Source organism: Suricata suricatta, chromosome 1 (assembly GCF_006229205.1).
Source record: "Suricata suricatta isolate VVHF042 chromosome 1, meerkat_22Aug2017_6uvM2_HiC, whole genome shotgun sequence".
NCBI classification, from domain to species: Eukaryota; Metazoa; Chordata; class Mammalia; order Carnivora; family Herpestidae; genus Suricata; species Suricata suricatta.
The window spans coordinates 72,414,055-72,436,966 of record NC_043700.1 but is presented as its reverse complement, the minus strand read 5'-3'; the positions used below and the strand labels follow the sequence as shown (position 1 = coordinate 72,436,966).

The window sequence follows — 22,912 nt, the reverse complement described above, 5'->3', positions numbered from 1 at the left end:
TGAGGCTCAACCCACTTTCTCAAGTACATAAAAACTATTCAAAATAAATTTCTGGTTCACCTGAGCTCTTGAGCCTGTCTCACTCATAACTTGCACTGTTACTTTACCTCTCTGACCCTCTTTCATGGTTTTTCACTTTTGCCTTTCCCATTCTCTTTTTACTATTACACAAGAAGATTATAATCTACATCTAATGTTCTCATTTCATCTCCAACCATTCAGTTCTTACAGTCAACCTCAACCTTTTTGTTTGCTTTTAAAATGAACCCCGAGAGGGGCACCTGGGTGGTGGCTCAGTCAAGTTAAGGGCCTAACTCTTGATGTCAGCTCAGGTCATGATCTCACAATTCGTCAGTTCAAAAGCTCAGTAGCCCGCTTGGGATTCTCTCTCTCTTCTCTCTCTCTCCTCTCTCTCTCTCTCTCTCTCTCTCTCTCCTCTCACTCTCTCTCCTCTCTCTCTCTCCCCCTCTCAGACTCTACCCCACTCACATTCTCTCTCTCTCTCCCCTTCCCTTCCTATCACCCTCCCCCCTTCCCTCTCTCAAAATACATAAATAAAGTTTAAAGTAATAAAATTAAATAAACCTCTACAAAGTAACCAACACATTCCCAAATGCCAAAGCTAAAGGCATCGCCAGTACTCATTCTTAATTCTCTCATACCTCTCTAATAACATTTGATACAAGTGACCAAGACCTTTCTACCTCTCTCTTCCATTGCCTCTCAAGACTTTGGCTGTACCTCAGTCCTTCTCCTACTAAGTCTATAAACTCTGGGATCATTCATTCTCTTCTCTTCTTTACTAATTTTCCCTTTGTCTTCTTGCCATGCACAAGAACATTCCTAGATCTGGGTTCACTGCTTTCTATATTATCTGGCTTGGTAATCTCAATTCATTCCTGGTGAGTTTCTATCTATGCAGATGAAATTCAATGTCCTATCTCCAAATTCCAAATACCCTCTTTGACTTATACTTCTAAAAATTCTTTTTAATATCTTAACTTGGATGTCTATCTACACAGTAAAATCATCATCTTTCCCTAGACCAATTTTTTCTCATTTCCTTTCTGTTAATGGCACCACCATTTTCCTAATGATTCAGGCCAGAAGCCTGGAAGCCTTTTGTAACACTTTCTTCCCATTTACCCTCTACATTTCGTCAGCTGGATGGCAAATGTGTTGTGCCTTGTAAATCTTATGTTATATAATCCTTAAATTCCCACTGTCACCTCTCTAATGCAAGCCCACCCTTTTTAACATATATAATTACTTCCTGACTGTGGTCTCTGCCTCGTTTCTCTCCACTCCAGTTTATCCTTCATTCTGCCTCCAAGTTATCTTTCCGGATAGTTCTAATATCACTTATTTGCTCAAAATCTTGCAAGCTTCCCAATGAATAGACTGCTAATTCCTGAAACTGACAGAAAATCTTCCACAATGTATCTCCATACCAACATTTTAGTTTTCTTTCTCATTATACTTTTATAAATATATACGTTACATGCACACATGCATATACATATGCATAAACTATACTATTCTCAAGCTATATTTCATATTTTCCCATCTTTGTATGCTTCCTTATGCCTTCAGGTTTACATGGCATGACCTCTAATCTCCAACTGCCACCTCCATTCTTTTCTTTTTAAATTATTTTAATGTTTGTTTTTGAGAGAGAGAGACACAGAGTGTGAGTGGGGGAGAGGTAGAGAGACAGACAGACAGACAGACAGAATCTGAAGTAGGCTCTAGGCTCTGAGCTGTCTGCACAGAGCCTGATGTGAAGCTCAAACTCATGAACTGTGAGATCATGACATAAGCCAAAGGCAGATGCTTAACCGACTAAGCCACCCAGGTGCCCCTAAAGTAATATCCATCCTTATATGAACATGAAATCTTTCCTAATTTTTTCCTTACTCCCATCAACTGGATGAGTATAACAGAATTCCTTTTCTCTCTGCCCTTTTTGTCTCCATAGTACTTTGAATACACCTTTGCTATAGAATCATGTAAATGCTTACATACATACTTAAAATAACTTCTCTCTGTATCTTTGTGCCTCAAATATAAACTGTGTCAGTTTGTTGAAGTGAATCTCAAATGTCACAAAAATACATTCAACATGTTTTCTTTATTCTAGTTATCACAAATGAAAAGTAATGACATAGTTCTATTCTTTCTTTCAAACAGAACAGCTTCAGTGGGTGATGTTCAGTAATACTACATGATTACAGAACTTTTATAGAACCATTTACTCTTCAGAGTTTCTTATATTGGTCATAATGTAAATATTCCTTTACTTAATATTTTACCCACAGTTTTCTTTTTTCTTTTTTGTTTCATCATATAATATTCATGTTAAGTTATTATTAACAAGTTCTTAAGATTTTATATGGTTTTACATTTCTACTATTCCATAATGCATTCATTCTTACTGTATTAGTAAGAATTTGTACATTGTACATTTTCATTTTATATCTTTGGAAAAAGCGTGTATACCCATTTTTAATTTTCTCAAGTAGCCAGCTGTTCACATGTAAAACTGTAAAGGCTATTATTAAAATTACTCTTGATAAGGTACACATGTGGTAATAATGAAAATAAAAGTAGGGAGCACCTGGGTGGCTCTGTCAGTTAAGTGGCTGACCTCAGCTCAAGCCATGATCTCACAGTTTGTGAGTTCAAGCCTTATATCAGGTTCTGCACTGGTGATGCTCTCCCTTTCTCTCTCTCTCTCTCTCTCTCTCTCTCCCTCTCCCTCTCCCTCTCCCTCTCTCCCTCTCTCCCTCTCTCCCCCCCACCCGAGCCCCCAAATAAATAAGTAAACTTTAAAAAAGGAAAAATAAAAGTAAGATATTTATACCAGTACTCAAGATAATATCACAATTAATAATTTACCATTTAAAAAATATTTATCATTTGAAACAAGTCAAAATGTGAGCCAGATTACCTGCTATCGTGTTGAGAAACATCAAGTACTCAAAATTTGAAATCTCTCTATGTTGCCATCGCTGGGTCATATTAGAAGCTTTGAAAAGCTGACGAGGACTAGCTAATGAGATACGCCTGCAAAATACAGAATTTGGTGTAGAATCAATTTAAACTTAATTACATCACAATAATAATGAATATCTGTACTTATTCTATATGTTTATATACAAAATGATATCTGTATATTCTGAAAAGTTCTATTCATGTTATACTAATGAATACAAGAAACATTTCAATGCTCCATAAATATTGATTAATAATAGTATGATTAATAACGTACTGATTTACTGATATAAAAGGAATTGTAAGTGAGAAATACATATAAAATTTTATTCACTTTATCAATATTAATAGTTTTCTTAAAGATAACACATTGTACATTTTAAATTTAACTACTATTTTTGTATACACTTTATGATGGGGAAAGAAGGATTCTAAATTCTATGTGTCTATTCAGGGGGTGGGATAAAGGTAAGAGAAACTATAATTTTTTTTTATACAGCTTAATAACAGAAGACCAACTTTTCTGTGTTTTCTTAATGCAATGTAAATAACAAAAGATGCAACTGACTCATACTAAGTAGCAGTGGAAAATAGGTGGCAGATTAATTATTACATTTAGAGTCCATAATCTCACAGAAGTATGCTGTCATAGTTCTTCCTACCACCAAGGGCAAGATAACTATATTTTTAAGTGTTATTCAAAGGTATAATTTACATATAGTAAAATTTACCCATGCAAGTGTACTATTCAATAATTTACTAATAAATTTCCAGAGTTGTGAGTATATTAGCACAGCGTACTTCAGAACATTTCACCACACAAAAACTTGCCTTCTGCCTGTTTAGTTAATCCCTGTTCCTACCCTCAGCTCTAGGCTACTATCAATATACTTTCTATCTCTATAAACTTGCCTTTCCTGGACATTTCAGATAAGTGGAATCCTACATCATAAAGTCTGCATCAGGTTTCTTCACTAACCATAATGTTTTTGAGATTCATCAATGTGGCAGCATGGTATGAATAATTCATTTCTTTTGATTGCTAAATAGTATTCCAGCATATGAGCATGGAATATACATTTTAAAAAGCCATTCGCCAGTTGATGGATATTTAGATTGTTCCCAGTTTTAGATTCTTATTATTATTCCAGTTTGTATTACTACGAATATTCATAAATATCTTTATATGAATATATGTTCTCATCTCTGAAGTGAGAGTAGAATCCTAGGGGTGTAAATGCTGAGTTGTAGGTTCAGTTTAACTTCTTGAGAAACTGCCAAATTCTCTTCCATTCCAAGAAGCAAAACATGGAGGTTCCAATTTTTCACATCTCTGCCAATCCTTGCTGTTGCATATATTGTTTACTGCAACAATTCCAGTTGACTGTAAAATGGTATCTTTTAGTTTTAATGTACACTGTTGAGCAACTTTTCAAAGTTTATGAACCATTTGTGTGCCTGTATTGGTGAAATGACTATTTAAATCTTTCCTTCTTGTATTCATTGAGGTTACTGAGTTCTAAGAGTTTTGTATATATTCTGAATATACAAAATCTTTATCAGATACATTATGTAGAAGTATTTTCAGTCTAGATCTTTGCTTTTCATATACTCAGTGGTGTCCTTTAAAGCAGAACAGTCTTAATTTTTTATTAAATCCAATTTCTCAATTTTATCTTTTATGAGTTATGCTTTTGGTGTCAAGTCTGAGAACTCTTTGCTTACTCAAAGGTCATGACGCTTTTCTCCTGTATTTTGAATTTTGAATTTTTTTAGTTTTAGCTCTTAAATTTAGGTTTATGACACACTTTGAGCTAATTTTTTATGAAGGCTGTGTGGTAAAGTGTTGATGTTCATTTTCTTGCATGTAACTATCCAACTGTCTTAAAGATTATCCTTTCCTCACTGAATTTTATTAACACCTTTGTTGAAAAATAACTGACAATATTTATTTCTGTATTCTCGATTTTATTTCACTGATTTATATGCCCATCTTTTTATAAACACCAGAACATCTTGATCACTGTAGCTTTATAGTTGGTTTTTGTTTTGAAATCAGGTAGTGGGAGTCCTCTAACTGTTCTTCTGTTTCAATGTTGTTGTTTTGGCAGTTCGAATCCACTGCATTTCAGTTTCTCAATATCTCCAAATAATTTGCTAGATTTTGACAGGGATTGCATTGAATTTATAGACCTGAGGAGAACTGACATCTTAATCATACTGAATATCTTCTGACCCATAAATATGGAATGCCTCATTTATTTGCTGTCTTTAATTTCTATCACCCATATTTTAGTTTTCATTGTACAAATCTTACACTTCTCTTGTCATCTAGGGATGAAGACACTTTTTCCAACTTTCCAATCTGGATGCCTTTCTTTAATTGCTCCCTCCTCTTCCTTTCTTACTATACAGCCTGAAATTTCCAATATAATACTGATAGAAATGGTGAAAATGGGAGATATTCTAGCCTTCCTGATCTTAGGGGAAAGCATTCAGTCTTTAACATTAAGAGTTTCCCAAATACTGTATTTTCTCTTGAGCTCTAACTTCCTATTCAACATTCCAGTATGGACATTCCTCAGGAGTTTCAATTTCAATAGATCTAAAATAAATGTCTCATAATCTGTCCATCCACCTCCTCTCCACAACCCCAACCCCACTCTTGGGGGGATATACATACAACTATTTCTTCTCCAGGGTTCCCAACATCAGTAAATGCCATTCAGTGGAATAAACTGAAACTTGGCAAAACATACTGGACAACCCCTTCTTTTATCCTCATTACCTAACTAATCTCTAAGTCACACAAACTGTATATCCTCAAAATTTCTAAACAAAAATGTCTCTCTTCAACTGCACTATCAGCACCAAATATCATCTGGAATTCCACTATCAACTCCTATCTCTGAACTGAACCTCTCTTCCCAAGATCACTAAGTTCCAATGATATCTACCTTCCAACATTCCTTAAAACATTCCTTTGTTTGCATATTTGTTTTTTAAGGAACTTCACCTTATTTCCAGGGCCTTTGCATATGCCTTCCCTCTTTCAAAGGTAAGCTGATTCTATTCTTTCAAATCAACCCTTAAAAGTCACACAGGAAGACATTTCTGACCCCCTAATCCAAATCATTCCATTTCTACTCCACTAATCATTATTACTACACCCTAATTATATCCCTCCTGTCACTTACACAATTACTTATTTTGTTTGCCTATCTGTTAAAACATGCCTGGGTAAGATGGTATCTATCTTGTACACTATTGGATGACAGGCACACTTTCACTATTTAAGACCTATTTAAATTGCTAATTTAATGAATTAACCGTCTTTTAGCTTTCATGACCTGTGGGAAATATTAAGATTTCCCAAGTATGAAAACACGCCTGTTGATGAATAAGACTATTACGATAAATAAATTTACTATGCCTGTCTTAGGTTATAAGGTTCATTCTGAGCCTGAAATTCCTCATTAAATTATAAAATTATCCAATCAAAAACTTAACTGGCATTATAAAGCAACTATTGCTTATACTCTAGAAGGGTCAATTTAGGTGCCCTCTTTACATAAGAGTTATACCCTGTGGTAGTTTTTAAATATGTCTATAAATTCTTCGATACTTTCCACTTGAAGAAGTGGAGCTTTTCCCCTTCTCTGGAGCCTGGGCTATATTTAAAGACTCATTTATGACAAATACAATGTAGCAGAATTAATGACCTACTCTTTCCTATCAATGGTAGGTCATAAAGAGACATTGGGGCTTCTGCCTCATTCTCTTTCGGATCTTTTACTCTGGGAAACTCAGCTCCCATGTCATGCAGACATTTAAGCAGCCTATGAAGAACAGACTTGATAGGACAGTTTTATTCTTTTCCAATCAAGATGATCTGTCATTTCCTTTTCTGTTAATGCTTTCATGTGGGATTGGAATTCATGTAATGCTGGCCTCACAGAATAACTTAAAAATTTATCCTTCTTTTCTATTTTCTGTAATAGTTTGCTTAGAAATGGTATTAATTTTTCATCAAATATTTTATAGAATTAACCAATGAAACCATTTGAGCTGGGAATATTCTCTGTCAGAAGACCTTTAACTACAAATTCAATTTCCTCTGTAAAGGTATTAAACGTATCTATTTCTTAAGGAATCTGTCCATTTCACCTAACTTGTCTAGCACAGATTTGTTCAGATGTCAGTATTTTCCTTTAACATCTGTAGGATCTGTTGTGATATACCCTCTTCCATTCTTGATATTGGCAATTTGTGTCTTCTTTTCCTTCACAAGCCATATATAGAGAGAGATAGATAGAGATATGCATACTACACGTATTAATCCTTCAGAGAAACAACTTATCATTGTATTGATTTTTCTTCATTATTTTTGTTCATATTTGATTAATGTTCTGCTTTTATGTTTATTATTCTCTTTCAACCTACTTTGGTTTACATTTGCTCTACTCTTTCTAGTTTTTTATCAGACAGAAGTTCAGCTGACTCAAAGCATTAATAACCATCATTTACTGTGAAACACAGAACAGAAGATTATGCATTGAAAACAAATTCAAAACATTTAAAAGCAAATAAGAAAAATATTAATACAGATTATTTTACAAAACTTTCTCATAAAACATTACCTGGTTTGAGGCAACCCAAAACTGGTTCCAATACCAACACGAGGTAGATAGTTAACTACTTTCTTTACTGTTGCAGGGTCTGGGAAATTGAACATTACAGCAACTATAAAAAATAATTTTTAGAAGTTAGAACACAATATAGCTTCCTTCTTGGAAAACTGACTTCTGGACTAATAAATATTTACTCTTAGTTAAGGTGTACAATTCTTGCCCTATTACCTTTATTATAGTGCATATCAAGCTTTAGCATTAATATTCCAGAGATGATGTTCATTTTATTTATAAACTCCTTAACTATAGACAGTTTTCTCTAACTGCTGTCAGAAGTTCTAAAAATTGTTATTGCATCTATGTGAAATGAAGCTGAGATTATCTAGCTACAACTTTAAATTTACAAAATTGAATTTTAGTAGGTTAAATATAGATCTTTGAGTTTCTATAAATCAATATTTAAAGTTTTAAAGTATTATAGTTAACAATCTAACATCAAAAACTATAGATATAAGTAATAAATTGTCACTTTTATTTCCAATGATGAAGAGTTCAAAAATTATTCTCTTTACAATGTTTATCTTTTTAATTTATATGTTCACATAAAATAGAACAATGTGTGATCTAAAGGAAAACACTCCTCTATAGATAATAATCAAATTTAAATGTTTTCTAATCATTTCTATTTCAATAATTACACATTTTGAGAATATCAAGAAATATATATCAATATACATAAAACTATTCAGTATACAAATGTTAATTATAGTCATCTATAAATTTTCATCCTTAAGAAATATGAAAATAAGAATGTCATGAGAGAAAAGTTTGAAGATATTAAATTGGACAGTCTTAAAATTTTAATTACACTAATTGCAATATCATGACCATATATAAGCTTGAAGTACTCTAGAAAATGATCCTTATTCTCACCTAGCTTAAAAAAATTCTTCAGTCCAAAAAAATCTGTCAATTTGGTACAGCTTTAAATACTGACATTACCAACATGTTTCAGGTAAATAAGCACATGGTCCTCCACTAAGCATCTAAAACATATTTGGAACTGTCATACACATATTCAACATACTTTTTAAATAAGCCATCCCTATATATCCATTATTACACTGAATATGGGGAAAACGGCAACAACAGAACTATCATTAACTTATGGCAGATAACCCAAGGCCCTGGGGGAAAGGCGTAAGAAAAACACACATACAATAGCAAGGATGCATAAGAAACTTTAAAGGAGAAAAATGAATGAGGATGAGCAAATAACAAATATTGCAAGACTGAAACAAAATCCCTTTGGGACAGCAAGAATGCAGGCTGAACTAAAGTGTGAAACATTCACTTGATTATTTATCTGAAAAAATAATGTTTATATTAGGAAAAAGAAGTATGTATAAAGGAGGAGACCAAATAGGAAAGGGAAAAACATTATTACCTAAAGAAATTTGTATTCTCTAAAGACACATGATTCCATACAGGGAAAATGATGTGTGCATGGAACATACATTATTATGTGTAGATTTTTTAAATGACAACTTGTAGATTACAGAATAAGAAAAATAAAACTTTAATCTACTTATATATAAGGAGTGTGCACAGTAAGTCACTAGGCTTTATATTATTTTCCCTTGAAGGTCTCCACTCATCCCCAACAATGCTTTTACTTCAAGTTCACCTTGTCTCTCCTTCTCGTCTTAATGAATTTTACCAAGTTCCATTTTAAACCCACAAATTGAATTTAAGTTCTTTCAAGAATGATGTAATACATAGCAACCAGGACACTTGAGTACCATTTTCTGATGGTCCCTTTATAAATGGCAATAGATTAGACAAAAGATTGAATAAATATATGAATCATTTGATTACCCTCTCCCCTCTCTAAATGCATCCACCTTCCAGAAGGAGTTTAAGCATCAGAGAAATATTGAGAATATCAAAACTCAACGAATTAAATGGTTAGTTATTCACCATATTTAGAAAATTTTGCACTAATTGTGATATGGCCAAAAGACTAAAATTACTACAAACAATTCTAAGCACAATCGGAGTGGGGGAGCGCATGAAGATGCATGTGGTTCAAAACACGAGGTCAGTATGACAGAGATTAGACTACAAATTACTACCTTACTGGAAACAATACGGTATGTTCAAAAATGAAGTCTGAAAGAGGTTAGCGTTATAAGAATTTACTTCTGAAACATATTACCTCTGTTTGCCATAAAGATCTCCAGGGCTGTATTTTGCAAAAGATAACGACGAGAAAAGATTGATCGTATCTCTGTGAACAGCCATTTTCCATGCAACCCTTCTGTATATGCCAGGATCTAGTGAAAAAAGTAAGCCCAAGTAAGTCACAGCAGTTGAGTTTTTTTCTTGTTGTTTCTCCCCCTGAATAAAATAGAAAGACCCCATTAAGAAAAATAATTTCTAAATACTGAAAAAACAGATACCAAAACAATTTGGAGACTAAGAAAAAAGATTGCAATTTATGGAAAGGAAGCTAAATGAAAAAGTAAAAGAAAATTATAAAACATCTATTTATAAATATTTTTGCGCTTTTAAAAGCAGTGATGTAAGGGTGCCTGGGTAGCTCAGTTAGTTAAACCTCTGACTTTGGGTCAGGTCATGATCTCGCAGTACGTGGGTTTGAGCCCCACATCGGGCTCTGTGCTGACAGCTCAGAGCCTGAAGCCTGCTTCAGATTCTGTGTCTCCCTCTCTCTCTGTCCCTCCCCCTCTCTTGCTCTGTCTCTCTGTCTCAAAAATAAAAAAAATGAAAACAAACTTTAAAGCAGTGATGTAACCTATTGCTTTTCAGGAAATACATATTGCATTATTTAGTGACTGAGTTTTGAATCATATTATGGAAAGTAAAGTTTTAAATAAAACCTTAAAAAGAAGACCTCAAAAGAAATGCCCGATAAGCTTATAGATCATGTATACAATCGTTTCATATAATAACGATTTTAGTGTAATCAGAAATATTTTTTATGTATATGAGGTTTTTTAAGTACAGTTGAAACACAATGTTATACTGGTTTCAGGCATACCACTTAGTGATTTGACAAGTTTATACATTATGCCGTGTTCACCACAAGCGTAGCTACCATCTACCCCATTATATCGCTATTACAATATCATTACTGTATTCCTGACGCGGTACCATTTATTCTTGTGACTTATTCATTCTGTTTCTGGAAGCCTGTGTCTCCCTTCTCCTTCACCAATTTTGCCTAACCTCCCACTGGCCTCAACCTCTGGCAACCATCAGTTTGTTCTCTGTATTTATAGGTCTGATTTTGCCTTTTGTTTATTAATTTATTTTCTGTTTTCTGTTTTTCTTTTTTAAGATTCTACTGCAGAGGTACCTTGAAAATACTTTAAAATATATACCTAGAGTAAATCCTAAGAGTTCTTATTGCAAGGAGAAACTCCCCCCCTTCTTTCTATTTTTAAAATTTTTATTTATATGAGGGGTATCTGGGTACACTTCTCTATCACTTGGGCATTTGATTTTTTATTTCAGTTTAGGTCATGATTTTGAGGTTCATGTGACTGACCCCCATTTCGGGCTCTATGCTGAGCATGGACCCTACTTAAGACTCTCTCTCTCCCTCTCTCTCTTTGCCCCTTCTCCACTCTCTCACTTATAATAAACAAACTTTTAAAACATGTGTAAAATTTTTTAAATTGTATCTATGTAAGAAGACTCATGAAGTATTGTGGTAATCACTTCATGATACATACAAACCAAACCATCATGCTGTATTCCTTAAGCTTATACAGGGATGTCAATTATTTTTCAATAAAACACCAAAAGTATATATATTTCATTTCATAGCTTTAAAAAAAAATCACACTTTTAAGGTCACTCTTAAAGGCAACAGTCACTCATTCAGAAAGCACAAAGACTGACTGTATAAGAGGTTAAGTATCATTTTGTCAGCTAGGCTAAACACAAACCTGCAAATGAACTCAACATAATCTCTCTATGGAGTAGGTGGTTGTCAGAGTAACTTGTTACAATTCTTGTCATCCCATGTGACAGACGCAGTTAGCTTAGAATGCTTGGCCAACTCCAAGTAATCCTGTCTTTAGTCCTAAACCACTTTGTTGCTTTGTTATTCAAGTTTTGTCTTTTAAAAAGTTCATTTCAAAAGCTAAATTTTGAAGGTGTTAAAGGGAAACCCAGATGTGGAATTTCTCCACATCAGTACTTCAAACTATATTAATTTAATAAAGAAAATGAGACATATTTACTAAAACCTGATGAAAATCCATGAAAGCAAAGTAAACAATTAAGATATACCTCTCAAAAGTAACCACCATTAAAAAATACAAATAGAAGGACATGTGATTATGATATTGCTTTGGAGGGACAGATAGGATAAACAAGGGAAGGGAAAATAATGAATAGTAAGAATTTATCCTATGAAAACTTTCTTTTCTATTTTCATTTCTATTTTCTAGATCTTAACTGCAAACAGATCTATATTCCTCAATGCAAAATGCAATAATGGGAAAAAAGGTAAGTTAACTAAGTATATATTTTGATTTTTTTAAAAATTCTATTTCTGGCACCAAAGGATCTAAAAATGAAAGAACAATTCCAAATCTCAGTGTTCTTTGAAAAACAAAAAAAATTCTAAGAACCAAACAACAAATCAAACTTTCTTTCAGTTTTAAAACTGGTGATATGGAAATCTCCCTTCACATAGCCAATACCTGCGTAAGTAAGAGCAAAAGAAATAAACAGGAAAAGAGGACAAAGCTGTATGCATTACTCTCAAATTTTCTGAAAGCAGAGGTTGCATGTACCTCTTTCTCTTTCCATAACCCGTAAGTTCAAGCTTCCAGAGTCTATAGTGTCCTCCTACTTGGTCTTTCTCCTGATCCTACCTCTAGAGTCTACTATGACCAGAGGAGCCAAAGAAAAAAAATATTTTTAAAAAGTTTAAAATATAAATTAGATCACATGTATTTAATAACAATCCAGTGTCTTTATATACATGCATAATAAACATGGAAGCTCTTTATAATTGTTTATTTATTATCTGGGATTCAATGATGAGACAAATTCATTCTTCTTGAGGGCCTTTTATTTATTTTCTCCTCTGACTTGAGGAGGACAAACCTCTCCTCAAATCTTCACGTGGCTGCTCATTCTTACCTTGGATTTTTGCTTCAGTGTCACCTCCGAGAAGCCACTGGATCTAAACCCCACTGCCTCTGTAACCACCTCTTGCTCCCGCCCCAAACTCCTCATACTGCCTTCACAACATCTATCATTACTTGCAATTATAGTATCTGCATGTTTTCTCTGTTGCCTCTATTCAGCACTGGAATCTAAGTCCAACCAGAACAAAGACTTTAAGTATGCTCTATTTCCATTTTCTAAAACAATGTCTGGCACAAAGTTGATGTTTCTGAATGATTATGAGTCAATGAATGGCAACCTAAGCTCCATATATGGCCCAATACATTTCATTTGGGCCATATGACATTTTAACAAAATTTCAGGTAGTTTAAAATGCCTTAAAAATGGAGATTTACATTAATATTCAGATTTCTAGTTCTCAGGAAAACCTAGATCTATTGACACATGGTAACAACTGATACACATTCACCATTCTGGCACCACGTCTACACATTCATTCATTTACTATTATCTCTCTAGTTTCCACTGACATTTGAATTTGCCATTTTGGACCTAGCAAATAGTAGAAAATCCAATATATGCTCTTTAACACTTTATACTCCAATCTATCCAATATAAGGAAAATGAGAGTCAGAAAAATTAAATAGTTAATACAAAATCCCTTAAAGCTAGTGGCAGAGTCTGGCCTACTCTCAGATTCTCTAATCTAAAAGTACAGAGCTTACATTTATATACTACATTGTCACATTTCTAAAAAGGCGCTTAAATATTTGTTAAACTAGAACTCAACTCATCAGAATTTTAATGAATTACATTCGTCTTCCTGTACTTGGGTTATAGGTGAAAAAGGAAATAAAACAAATAACAAGGGCTCTTCTAAGGTCTATAATATGCTATGAAAATTCTACTTTTTATATCTCTAAAGCTATATAAAGAAGACCTGCTGCTCATAATGGTGCCATCAGCCATCACGGTCATGCAACGAAATACTTATATTGTAGGATACTTCAATTATTAACAGAAATAAGTACATTAAAACATTATCATAAGACTGTAATGTATTGAAAATTTTTCAGTTAATAAAAAATTCAATTTATATCCCACTCCTTTAAGCAATGTAGGTATTTAATAATTCACTTGAAGTAGTATGCTTCTTTAAACTTTTTGGGGCACATGAGTGGCTCAGTCGGTTGAGTGTCCAGGTTTGGCTCAGGTCATGATCTCATAGTCTGTGGATTCGAGCCCCCCATCTGGCTCTGTGCTGACAGCTCAGAGCCTGGTGGCTGTCTTCAGATTCTGTGTCTCCCTCTCTCTCTGCCCTACCCCTCTCAAAAATAAATAAAACATTATTTAAAAAAATCCTTTATGACCAAATCAAACATATTCACAACTGCAGAAAATGACATAAGCCACATGTGCTCATCACTCATCCTTATAAAATCCTAACTTTTTGCCACATTACTGCATATATTTAAAAGTTAAGGAGTGCCTGGGTTACTCAGTTGGTTAGGCTTCTGATTTTGGCTCAGGTCATGATCTCATGTTCAAGCCCCTTTAGGGCTCTTTGCTGACAGCTCATAGTCTAAAGTCTGCTTCAGATTCTGTGTCTCCCTCTATATCTGTACCTTCCCTACTCTCACTCTGTCTCTGTCTGTCTCTCAAAAATAAATATTTATGGGGCGTCTGGGTGGCTCAGTCAGTTATTCAGCTCAGGTCATAATCTCATGGGTCATGGGTTCCAGCCCCGCATCAGGCTCTGTGCTGACAGCTCAGAGCCTGAAGCCTGCTTCAGATTCTGTGTCTCCCTCTCTCTCTGACCCTCCCCTGCTCGCACTGTCTCTGTCTCTCAAAAATAAATAAAAAAACATTAAGATTTTTAAATAATAAAATAAACATTAAAATTTTTTAATTAATAAAGCTTTTTATAGTACTGAAATTCCCATATATAACCCTTCCTGACACCATTTTCCTCCTTTGTCAGAGCCAATCACTGCCCTTGTTTCAAAGTTAATCATTCCTATGCCAGATTTTATACTATTAATACATATACATCCATACATAATATCTAGCATTACTTTGTATGCTTTCAAACCTGATATAAATTAGGCCTCATATTGAATGCAAGATAGTAATGTGCTTTCAAAATTAAATATAACCAGGTCTAGTGTCTTAAAACTCAGAGAAAGAGAAACAGGAGAAGAAACAAGATTATTTAAAATTGCCAAAAATATTAAAATTAAAGTCACACATGAAAACTAGCCTGACTCAAAGAGAATTAACAAATGAAATTCTATACTTACGGTCAAGATGGCGGGTTTAAAACAGAAACAAAAAATCTTTTAACTAACAGAGTTAGTAGCTGGAATTGATACAATAACATTTCTTTAAAGTATTCATTAGGAAAAGGTGTCAGTACTGAAATGCAGCTGAGGCCGAGCTAAGCAAGAGGTTTATTTCTTATTGGAATAGTATATTCCTGGTCCGAGGCTTCACTTCAAAGTCTCTAGAGTTCAATTAAAACTGGATTAGGTAGAAGCAGACCCTTCTTTGGGACTTTCTGTTCACTGAAACTCTACATACACTGACAGCACCCTAGACAGAGGTCTAGCCCTCCAATGAATCAGTTGCTATGGAAACTGTATCATTACCACTGCTCTCCAGTTATGACCCACAGTCTAAAATAGCTTGAAAGCTTAAGCCCACAAGCAATCTTTAAATGTTTACCACTTTGTTTTAATATGGTTAGTATTAATAGTAAGAGTAAATTCACCTTTTTTAAAAAAAATTATTAGTCAAATGTTGAGGTAAGAGAGAAGAAAGAAATCAGTATTTAATTTCAAATACACTCAAATATACACATATACGTGTATATAGCATTTCTTTACATGAAAAAATGAAACTCATCCTCTTTAAAATTTTTATCTGAAAATTGTGCCTTCTGAAAAGGTATATATTATTTTTATCAAATACACACAATGCTTTCTTCTATCTCTCAAATAGTATACTGTGAATACATATGAAAGCTTCTTCACCCTGTTGCATTTAAAAAAAGTTGTAATTGCTTCACTCAAGTAAAGAAAAGAGGTTTGGTATTCAAAAATTATACAAACTACCTTCAGCCAATTTAAAATGTTTTAAAACAATTTTAAATGGGAAAATATTAAAAAGTGATAAAATGTTTTACTTCAAAAATAAACATTTACATGGGTGTCTGCATATATAGAATAAGTAAAAGACTCTGAAATACTATTCTTAATGTTTAAGACTAGCATTGTATAAACTAGTGCCAAATATCTGTAAATTTTTGGAGAGGTTTAACTCTTTGAGACAATTCATATTCATTTCTGAATAATTTGATTTAATAAGTAAAATTAGATAATGTATGTCACCAAGAGTACTTAAAATTTCATAATAAAGCCATTTCCAAACTATATATATATATATATATACACACACATACATATATATTTAACATCAAAAAATGTTTTAAACTTAATATACAAAATACAAACGAATCATGCCATCAATTAAGCTATGACACCACTGGAAGGAAAGCCAAGAAACTATTCATTTCCCATATTCTTAAAACAGGATTATAAACTAGTCACAAAGATTATATCTTAGTATGGAAAAACGTAAATATCTGAAATACATTTAAAATGAAAGCACATAGGGGCGCCTGGGTGGCTCAGTCGGGTAAGCCTCCGACTTCAGCTCAGGTCAGATCTCACATTCGTGGGTTCGAGCCCCGCATCAGGCTCTGTGCTGACAGCTAGCTCAGAGCCTGGAGCCTGTTTCAGATTCTGTGTCTCCTTCTCTCTCTGACCCTCCCCCTCTCATGCTCTGTCTCTTCTGTATCAAAAATAAATAAAAACATTAAAAAAATAAAAATAATAAATAATGAAAGCACATATTGAGAAATATTCTAATAGCAATTCATTACTAGATATATGTACAAATGTTTTATTTATAATAATTGCAATTTTAACAAACTTGTTGGAACTAATTTTCATCAGTATTTTAAAGTTGTATCATTCTATTATTAATGTAGTTTTGGGATTTTGCGGTATATAATTTTCTCTGAAACTTGATATCGAAGCATAGCACTCATGAATTTATTCACAAATTTAAAATTTGTTATTCTAATAATATTGAATTCTATTTGGCTTATGGATTTACTTCATCCACAACCATGTAACTTTTATACTGTCAAAGACATTCTTAAAGTAAAACTTAGATGTCCTTCTTGAATTTAAAAATACTATATAGTTGATTCTGGTAGAAACTTTACAATACTACTTTTGTTATTAAATATATATCCATGAATACATAGAATGTGTCCAAACTTTTGAAAAGAACAAAAAAATGATAACAAAAATACAAAAGTTATGAATAGGAAAGAAAATTACCTTTTAAATTAATTATGAGTTACTTATTTGTTTCCTTCTACATAGTAAATTTCCTCCTTCAGCTTACTAGGTACTGTGATGTAGTACAGTATTCTCCTTAGCATTTTCATGGGTGACAAATTCAATTAAACATATTCATTACTCTAATGTTCTACTTGGCAGTTTAGTCAGTATGAAAAATTAAAAATATATAAATAAAATGCTACGTGACCTCTGTATTGATTAGGCTAAAGTGGTTTTAGCCTGGGTGTGGATGGTGGGGCAGCTGGGAGGGGCACGAGGGGAGCACACAAACACATACACTCTTATGTTTTCTCTTCCAATTACTGAGGGAGATGATAAAACCACAGCAAATGATGTATCAGCTCATTTTATCTTATCGCTTTGGGGCTAGGTGACAATGAAGTTCATATTTCACTGGCTCCCATTGAAGATTGTGAAAATTACTTGCCCTCATGACCTGAAATTTCACTAGAAGACAGAAATTTCTCTTCTGCAAAGTAATGCAATTTTTCAGATGTCAACCTTTAGCCCAGCTTTAAAAATTAATTTCATTTATATTAACCAATGATATTGATATTTTCACAGCATGCTCTTTGATACATGAAGCACTGACTAGCAAATTGATGTTGCTTTAGATGGGTAAAACTATTTTATTTTAAGCTGCTATGGCAGACAGATTTATGGCAAACTGAAATTCCCATTTCATAATTTAATATTTGTGCCAGAGTGATGCACCTTTAAGCCCTTAGCTTGTAAATAATTCAGACTCCTTAGTTGGTTCTATTTTACTTTCAATATTTTTCAGCTTAAAAAGAATTTGCATTCTAAATGATGTATCATAACAGCCATTTCTTATTGAACACTTAATATATATCTTAACGAGTCAAAGCCAAATGTGATCATGTAGAAAGACAACAAAGAAGGTATTTATGTATCATCCAACTAATTTTTAATCTTTTAAATGAAAATACATCTACATCTGATTACTTTTAAAAGAAGAATCCAAAATATACCACAAAAGCATATTAAGGAACGTGAATGTATCTTACTTTATTTTTCATAGCAGCACATGAGGTAAAGAGTCTAGGCATTACATTTTCAGAAAAAGAGTAGAATAAACTTAGATAACTATCTGAATTCAAATAGAGATATTTGGGTTGGAGATACATTTTAAATACAAACATAATTTTTAAAAAGCCACAATGTTAATTTTATCATAAAGAATCTATAGAAATGTTCTGATTGTAGTATGAGATAGAGAAATTACCTTGTACTATACATAAAAAAGAAAAATTTCAGTATTTTAGAGAGGAAAAAAATGTTACTAAAATACATACAGTCCAGAATCTTAGCAAGTTTTTATTACCTTTATCTAGTAGTTTTGCCTAATTTAAAGAATTCCATGAGAAGACAATCATTATCGCCAATACTATGTCATTTTATTAATAAGGTAACTTAAACATAAGTATGTATAAATTTATGCATACATCTATACTCTTAAAATTAGAGAAAGGCCAAGAAAGACATTTCCCAAGTTCAGGTATTTTGTCTCTAAAAAGATTCTTAATGTTGTGCTGGCCAATTTCTGTCATCAAAATCACTGTAGCAATTTTTATGCTAACAATATGCAAGTTGTTTTTGCTGAAAAATACTTATATTTAAATTTTCCTTACATCAATGATATGGGGATAATAGTAATATAAATTATACTTTATGTATACCTTACATATACATTTTGTGTATACTTTATGGATACTTTATGTATTTTGATTGCAAAAACTTAAGAGAATAATATGTTATTGTCACTAAATTCAGACTATAAAGTATTTTTTCCTATTATTCCACACAGTAACCCTTTAAAGTCAGGAGCTTTCTGTGTCTTAACAAAAAGTGAATTTCAAATCAGCACTAATAAAAATAATGTCTACTTTTAGATATATTGGAATGTTCTATAGTATACATTTTTTGAGAGAGAGCACAAGCAGGGGAGAGGTGCAGAGGGAAAGAAAGGGACAGAGAGGGAGAGGGAGAAAGAGAGGGGAGAGAGGAGAGAGGAAAGGGGAGAGGGGAGGGAGGGAGGGAGCAGGGGAGGGAGGGAGAGGGAGAGAGAGAGGGAGAGAGAGAGAGAGAGGGAGAGAGAGAGAGAGAGAGAGAGAGAGAGAGAGAGAGAGAGAGAGAGAGAGAATCTTAAGCAGACTCCACACTGGACCTAGGGGTCAATCTCACGACCCTGGGATCATGACACGAGCTCAAATCAAAAGAGTCGGGAGCTCAATTGACTAACCACCGAGGCACCCTATTATATATGTGTGTGTGTGTGTGTGTGTGTGTGTGTGTGTGTGTATAGTTTATTTATTTTGAGAGAGAGCATGTGTTTTCACAAGCTGGGGAGAGGCAGAGAGAGAAAGGAATGAGAGAATGCCAAGCAGGCTCTGCATTGTCAGCACAGAGACCAATGAGGGGCTCAAACCAACCAACCTGTGAGACTATGACCTAAGCTAAAATCAAGAGTTGGATACTCAACTGACTGAACCACCCAGGCATCCCTACAATATATATTTTTAAAACAATCAAAAGGCACAAACTATTTTTCTTCCCAATGCCAATTCTTACTTTATGAACTCAATCTCAAATTGGTATCAAAAGCCCTCCCTAGATACATGAATTAAACCTTCACGATAAGAGGCGCCTGGGTGGCTCAGTCAGTTAGGCAAGCACCCATTTTCAGCTCAAGTCATGATCTCACAGCTTGTGGATTCAAGCCCTGCATAGGGCTCTGTGCTGACAGCGGGGGAGCCTAGAGCCTGTTTTGGATCCTGTGACTCCCTCCCTCTTGGTCCCTCCCCAACCCACATTCTGTCTCTCTGTGTGTCTCTCTCAAAGATAAAGAAAACACTAAACAAAATTAAATCTTCAAATTAGAAGTAATATCAGCCTGTAGCTAGACTACTTATCTCTTTAGCAGGTACAATATGATTCAACCATTAGAAGTTTCTCTGGTGAGGAAGCTATTTAAACTAAAATCAAAGGGAAAACCTTTCTCTTCAAGAAATTTGCTTTTATTCTTCAAAGAGCTAAAAACAGAAATAAAATGCAAAATGGAAAAGAAAAAGTTACAAAGAACTTAAGGCTAACAGCCTCAAATCCCCAGGACACTTTTTCCTAATTATAGGGAAATATTTTTCCACTGTATTATATATATTTTAGCTTTGCTATTAATCACTCAATTTGTTTAGCTAGAGTCAGTTATAAATGAGTAGTATGGGTTCTTATTTGTTCCATAACAGAGCAAAAACTAAATATTATGCCCATATTCAGCTTCAGATATAATTTCCAAAAAGCTATTTTCTTAAGGAACCTAGTATATTACACACAACTTTAAGAATACAATTTAAATTAGTTTTAGGGGTTAACCTGATTCCACTGTGTAACTTTTAAAAATTTTTCTTTCTGTTATTTATTTATTTTTGAGAGACAGAGAGAGACAGCACGAGCAGGGGAGGGGCAGAGAGAGAGGGAGACAGAGAATCTGAAACAGGCTCCAGGCTCTGAGCTGTCAGCACAGAGCCTGATGCCGGGCTCAAACCCACAAACTGGAGATCATGACCTGAGCCGAAGCGTCAGCAGCGGCTTAACCGACTGAGGCACCCAGGCGCCCCTCCCCTGTGTAACTTAATTAAAAGTGCATACTCTCCCCAGACTGGAGTTCCTACTTGATAGAGTTCTTTCAGGCGAGGCCACTAGTCTTAGGTGTCATCCCATCCCATCCTGTCCCATTCATAACACCTAGTGCAGAGCCAAGCATATAGAAGACACTGACTAGTGGATAGAGGGCCAGCCCAACCTCACAAACTATGTACAACATAAGGTTTTAGTGGACATGAACAAAAACAAAGCAGAAGGCATAAGGGGTGGAAAAATGAAATGTAAAACTACAACACCACATTAAAAAAAAAAAAAAGAAATCCAAGGGTCAGAGTACTTTAACTTCTAACCAAGATAAAGTAACAGACTGGATTTACCCTTAGACACAAACAATGTTTAAAACAGATGTATGGGAAAAATTGTTTCAAGACAGTAAACATCAAGAATGAAAGACAGGGGGCGCCTGGGTGGCTCAGTCAATTAAACGGCCAGCTTCAGCTCAGGTCATGATCTCATGGTTTGTGAGTTTGAGCCCCGAGTCAGGCTCCGTGCTGACAGCTAGCTCAGAGCCTGGAGCCTGTCTTCGGATTCTATGTCTCCCTCTCTCTCTGACCCTCCCCTGCTCATGCTGTCTCTCTCTGTCTCTCAAAAATAAATAAAAAACATAAAAAAGAATTAAAAAAAAAAGAATGAAAGACAGTTATCATTAAAAGACAAGAAAAAAAGTGATTGCCCTCCCTCCCTACGGGCCCCAGAGCAGCAGGAGTAACCTAACTGGAACACTGAGGTCTCCAGGAGTAGAGAAATCAGCTAGGAGAACAGTTAGATCAAGGTGGCAAAGCTCATAGGGAACAGCAGCAGACTGGAGAGACATGCAAAATAACAGAGCTCCTGCGATCTTTATCTGAGTACTTAACAACCCAGTGTTTAAAACAAACAAACAAACAAACAAACCTGAGGCCAGTGAAAGAATTATCTCCCTAAACTACAAGAAACAATACTCAGAGATCTAATGCCTAAATAAATAAATAAATAAATAAATAAATAAAGTCTCATAGTTCATGGAGCACCGGGTAAAGTACTCAGAGTTTTACCTCACCAGTGGGGAAAAATTAGCTGTAATTTCTGGTCCTACCTAACAAATTTAAAAGCAAGATACAAACAGATCAAACTATTTCTAAGTATGCATTAAAATATCCATAGGCTAGAACACAAGGTAAAAATCACCACAGCTGGTACTTAATTCAAAATTACCAGGCCCACCAAAATATGCCCATAATGAAGAAATTAATTAACCAAAAATGACCCAGAAATGACCCAGAAAAAGGATATCAAGGGGCACCTTGTTGGCCTCTGTGCTGACAGTGTCTGAGACTCTCTCTCCCTCTCTCTCTGCCCCTCCCCTGCTTGTGCGTGCACGCACGCACACACACACACACACACACACACACACACACACACACTCGCTCAAAATAAACAAACATTTAAAAAATGTTTTAAAAAGGGCACTTACTATAAGATCAAAAAAGTGGATGCTTCTCTAGGAATTGAAAAAAAAGCCTATGAAATATCATTGCCCTGTGATGCATTATCAGTACCTAAAGAAATGTTTCCTAACACCTCAACAAAAAAAAAGTTCTGAACATAGATGTAATACGAATTTGCTACATTATCTAAGAATACTAAATTCTGCTATAGAAGACAAGAAAAATGCGATTGATGAAAACCAAAAGAAAAAGTAAACCACTGATGGTAAGATGGTAACTTACAAATAGAGGAAAAATTCATAGGCTAGTTTAGTAGAGAGATTGAGTAAAGGAGTAGCTTGTGAGAGACAGAATTCAAAGAGTTCTAAATATGTACAGTAATTTTAAAGTTAGAAACATGTTAAGGCCTACTAAAAGACATAATATATGACAGAATAAAAAAGAGTTTTCTTTCAGATAGAGATAGAAAGACCAGCTGTAAGATAAAATCACTCAAACCTGCTTTAGGTTACTGGTATTTCTGTAGGTCTGAGGCCGTAATTATCTCTTTGCTCCAGACGTTTAATGTCTGTAC

At 34.3% G+C, this 22,912-nt stretch overlaps 1 protein-coding gene across 6 annotated transcripts in view; it reads right to left on the bottom strand.

Annotated features, from left to right (window-relative positions):
- Window positions 1–22,912, bottom strand: part of LRBA (LPS responsive beige-like anchor protein) — a 688,703-nt gene that overhangs the window by 185,007 nt on the left and 480,784 nt on the right. For all 6 annotated transcript variants that reach the window (XM_029940220.1, XM_029940227.1, XM_029940238.1 and 3 more), the window contains 3 exons: window positions 9,844–9,961; window positions 7,635–7,737; window positions 2,951–3,066 (listed from right to left, as the gene is read on the bottom strand). In XM_029940220.1, the coding sequence (XP_029796080.1) occupies window positions 2,951–3,066; window positions 7,635–7,737; window positions 9,844–9,961 (337 nt within the window). The remainder of the gene's footprint in view (window positions 1–2,950; window positions 3,067–7,634; window positions 7,738–9,843; window positions 9,962–22,912) is intronic.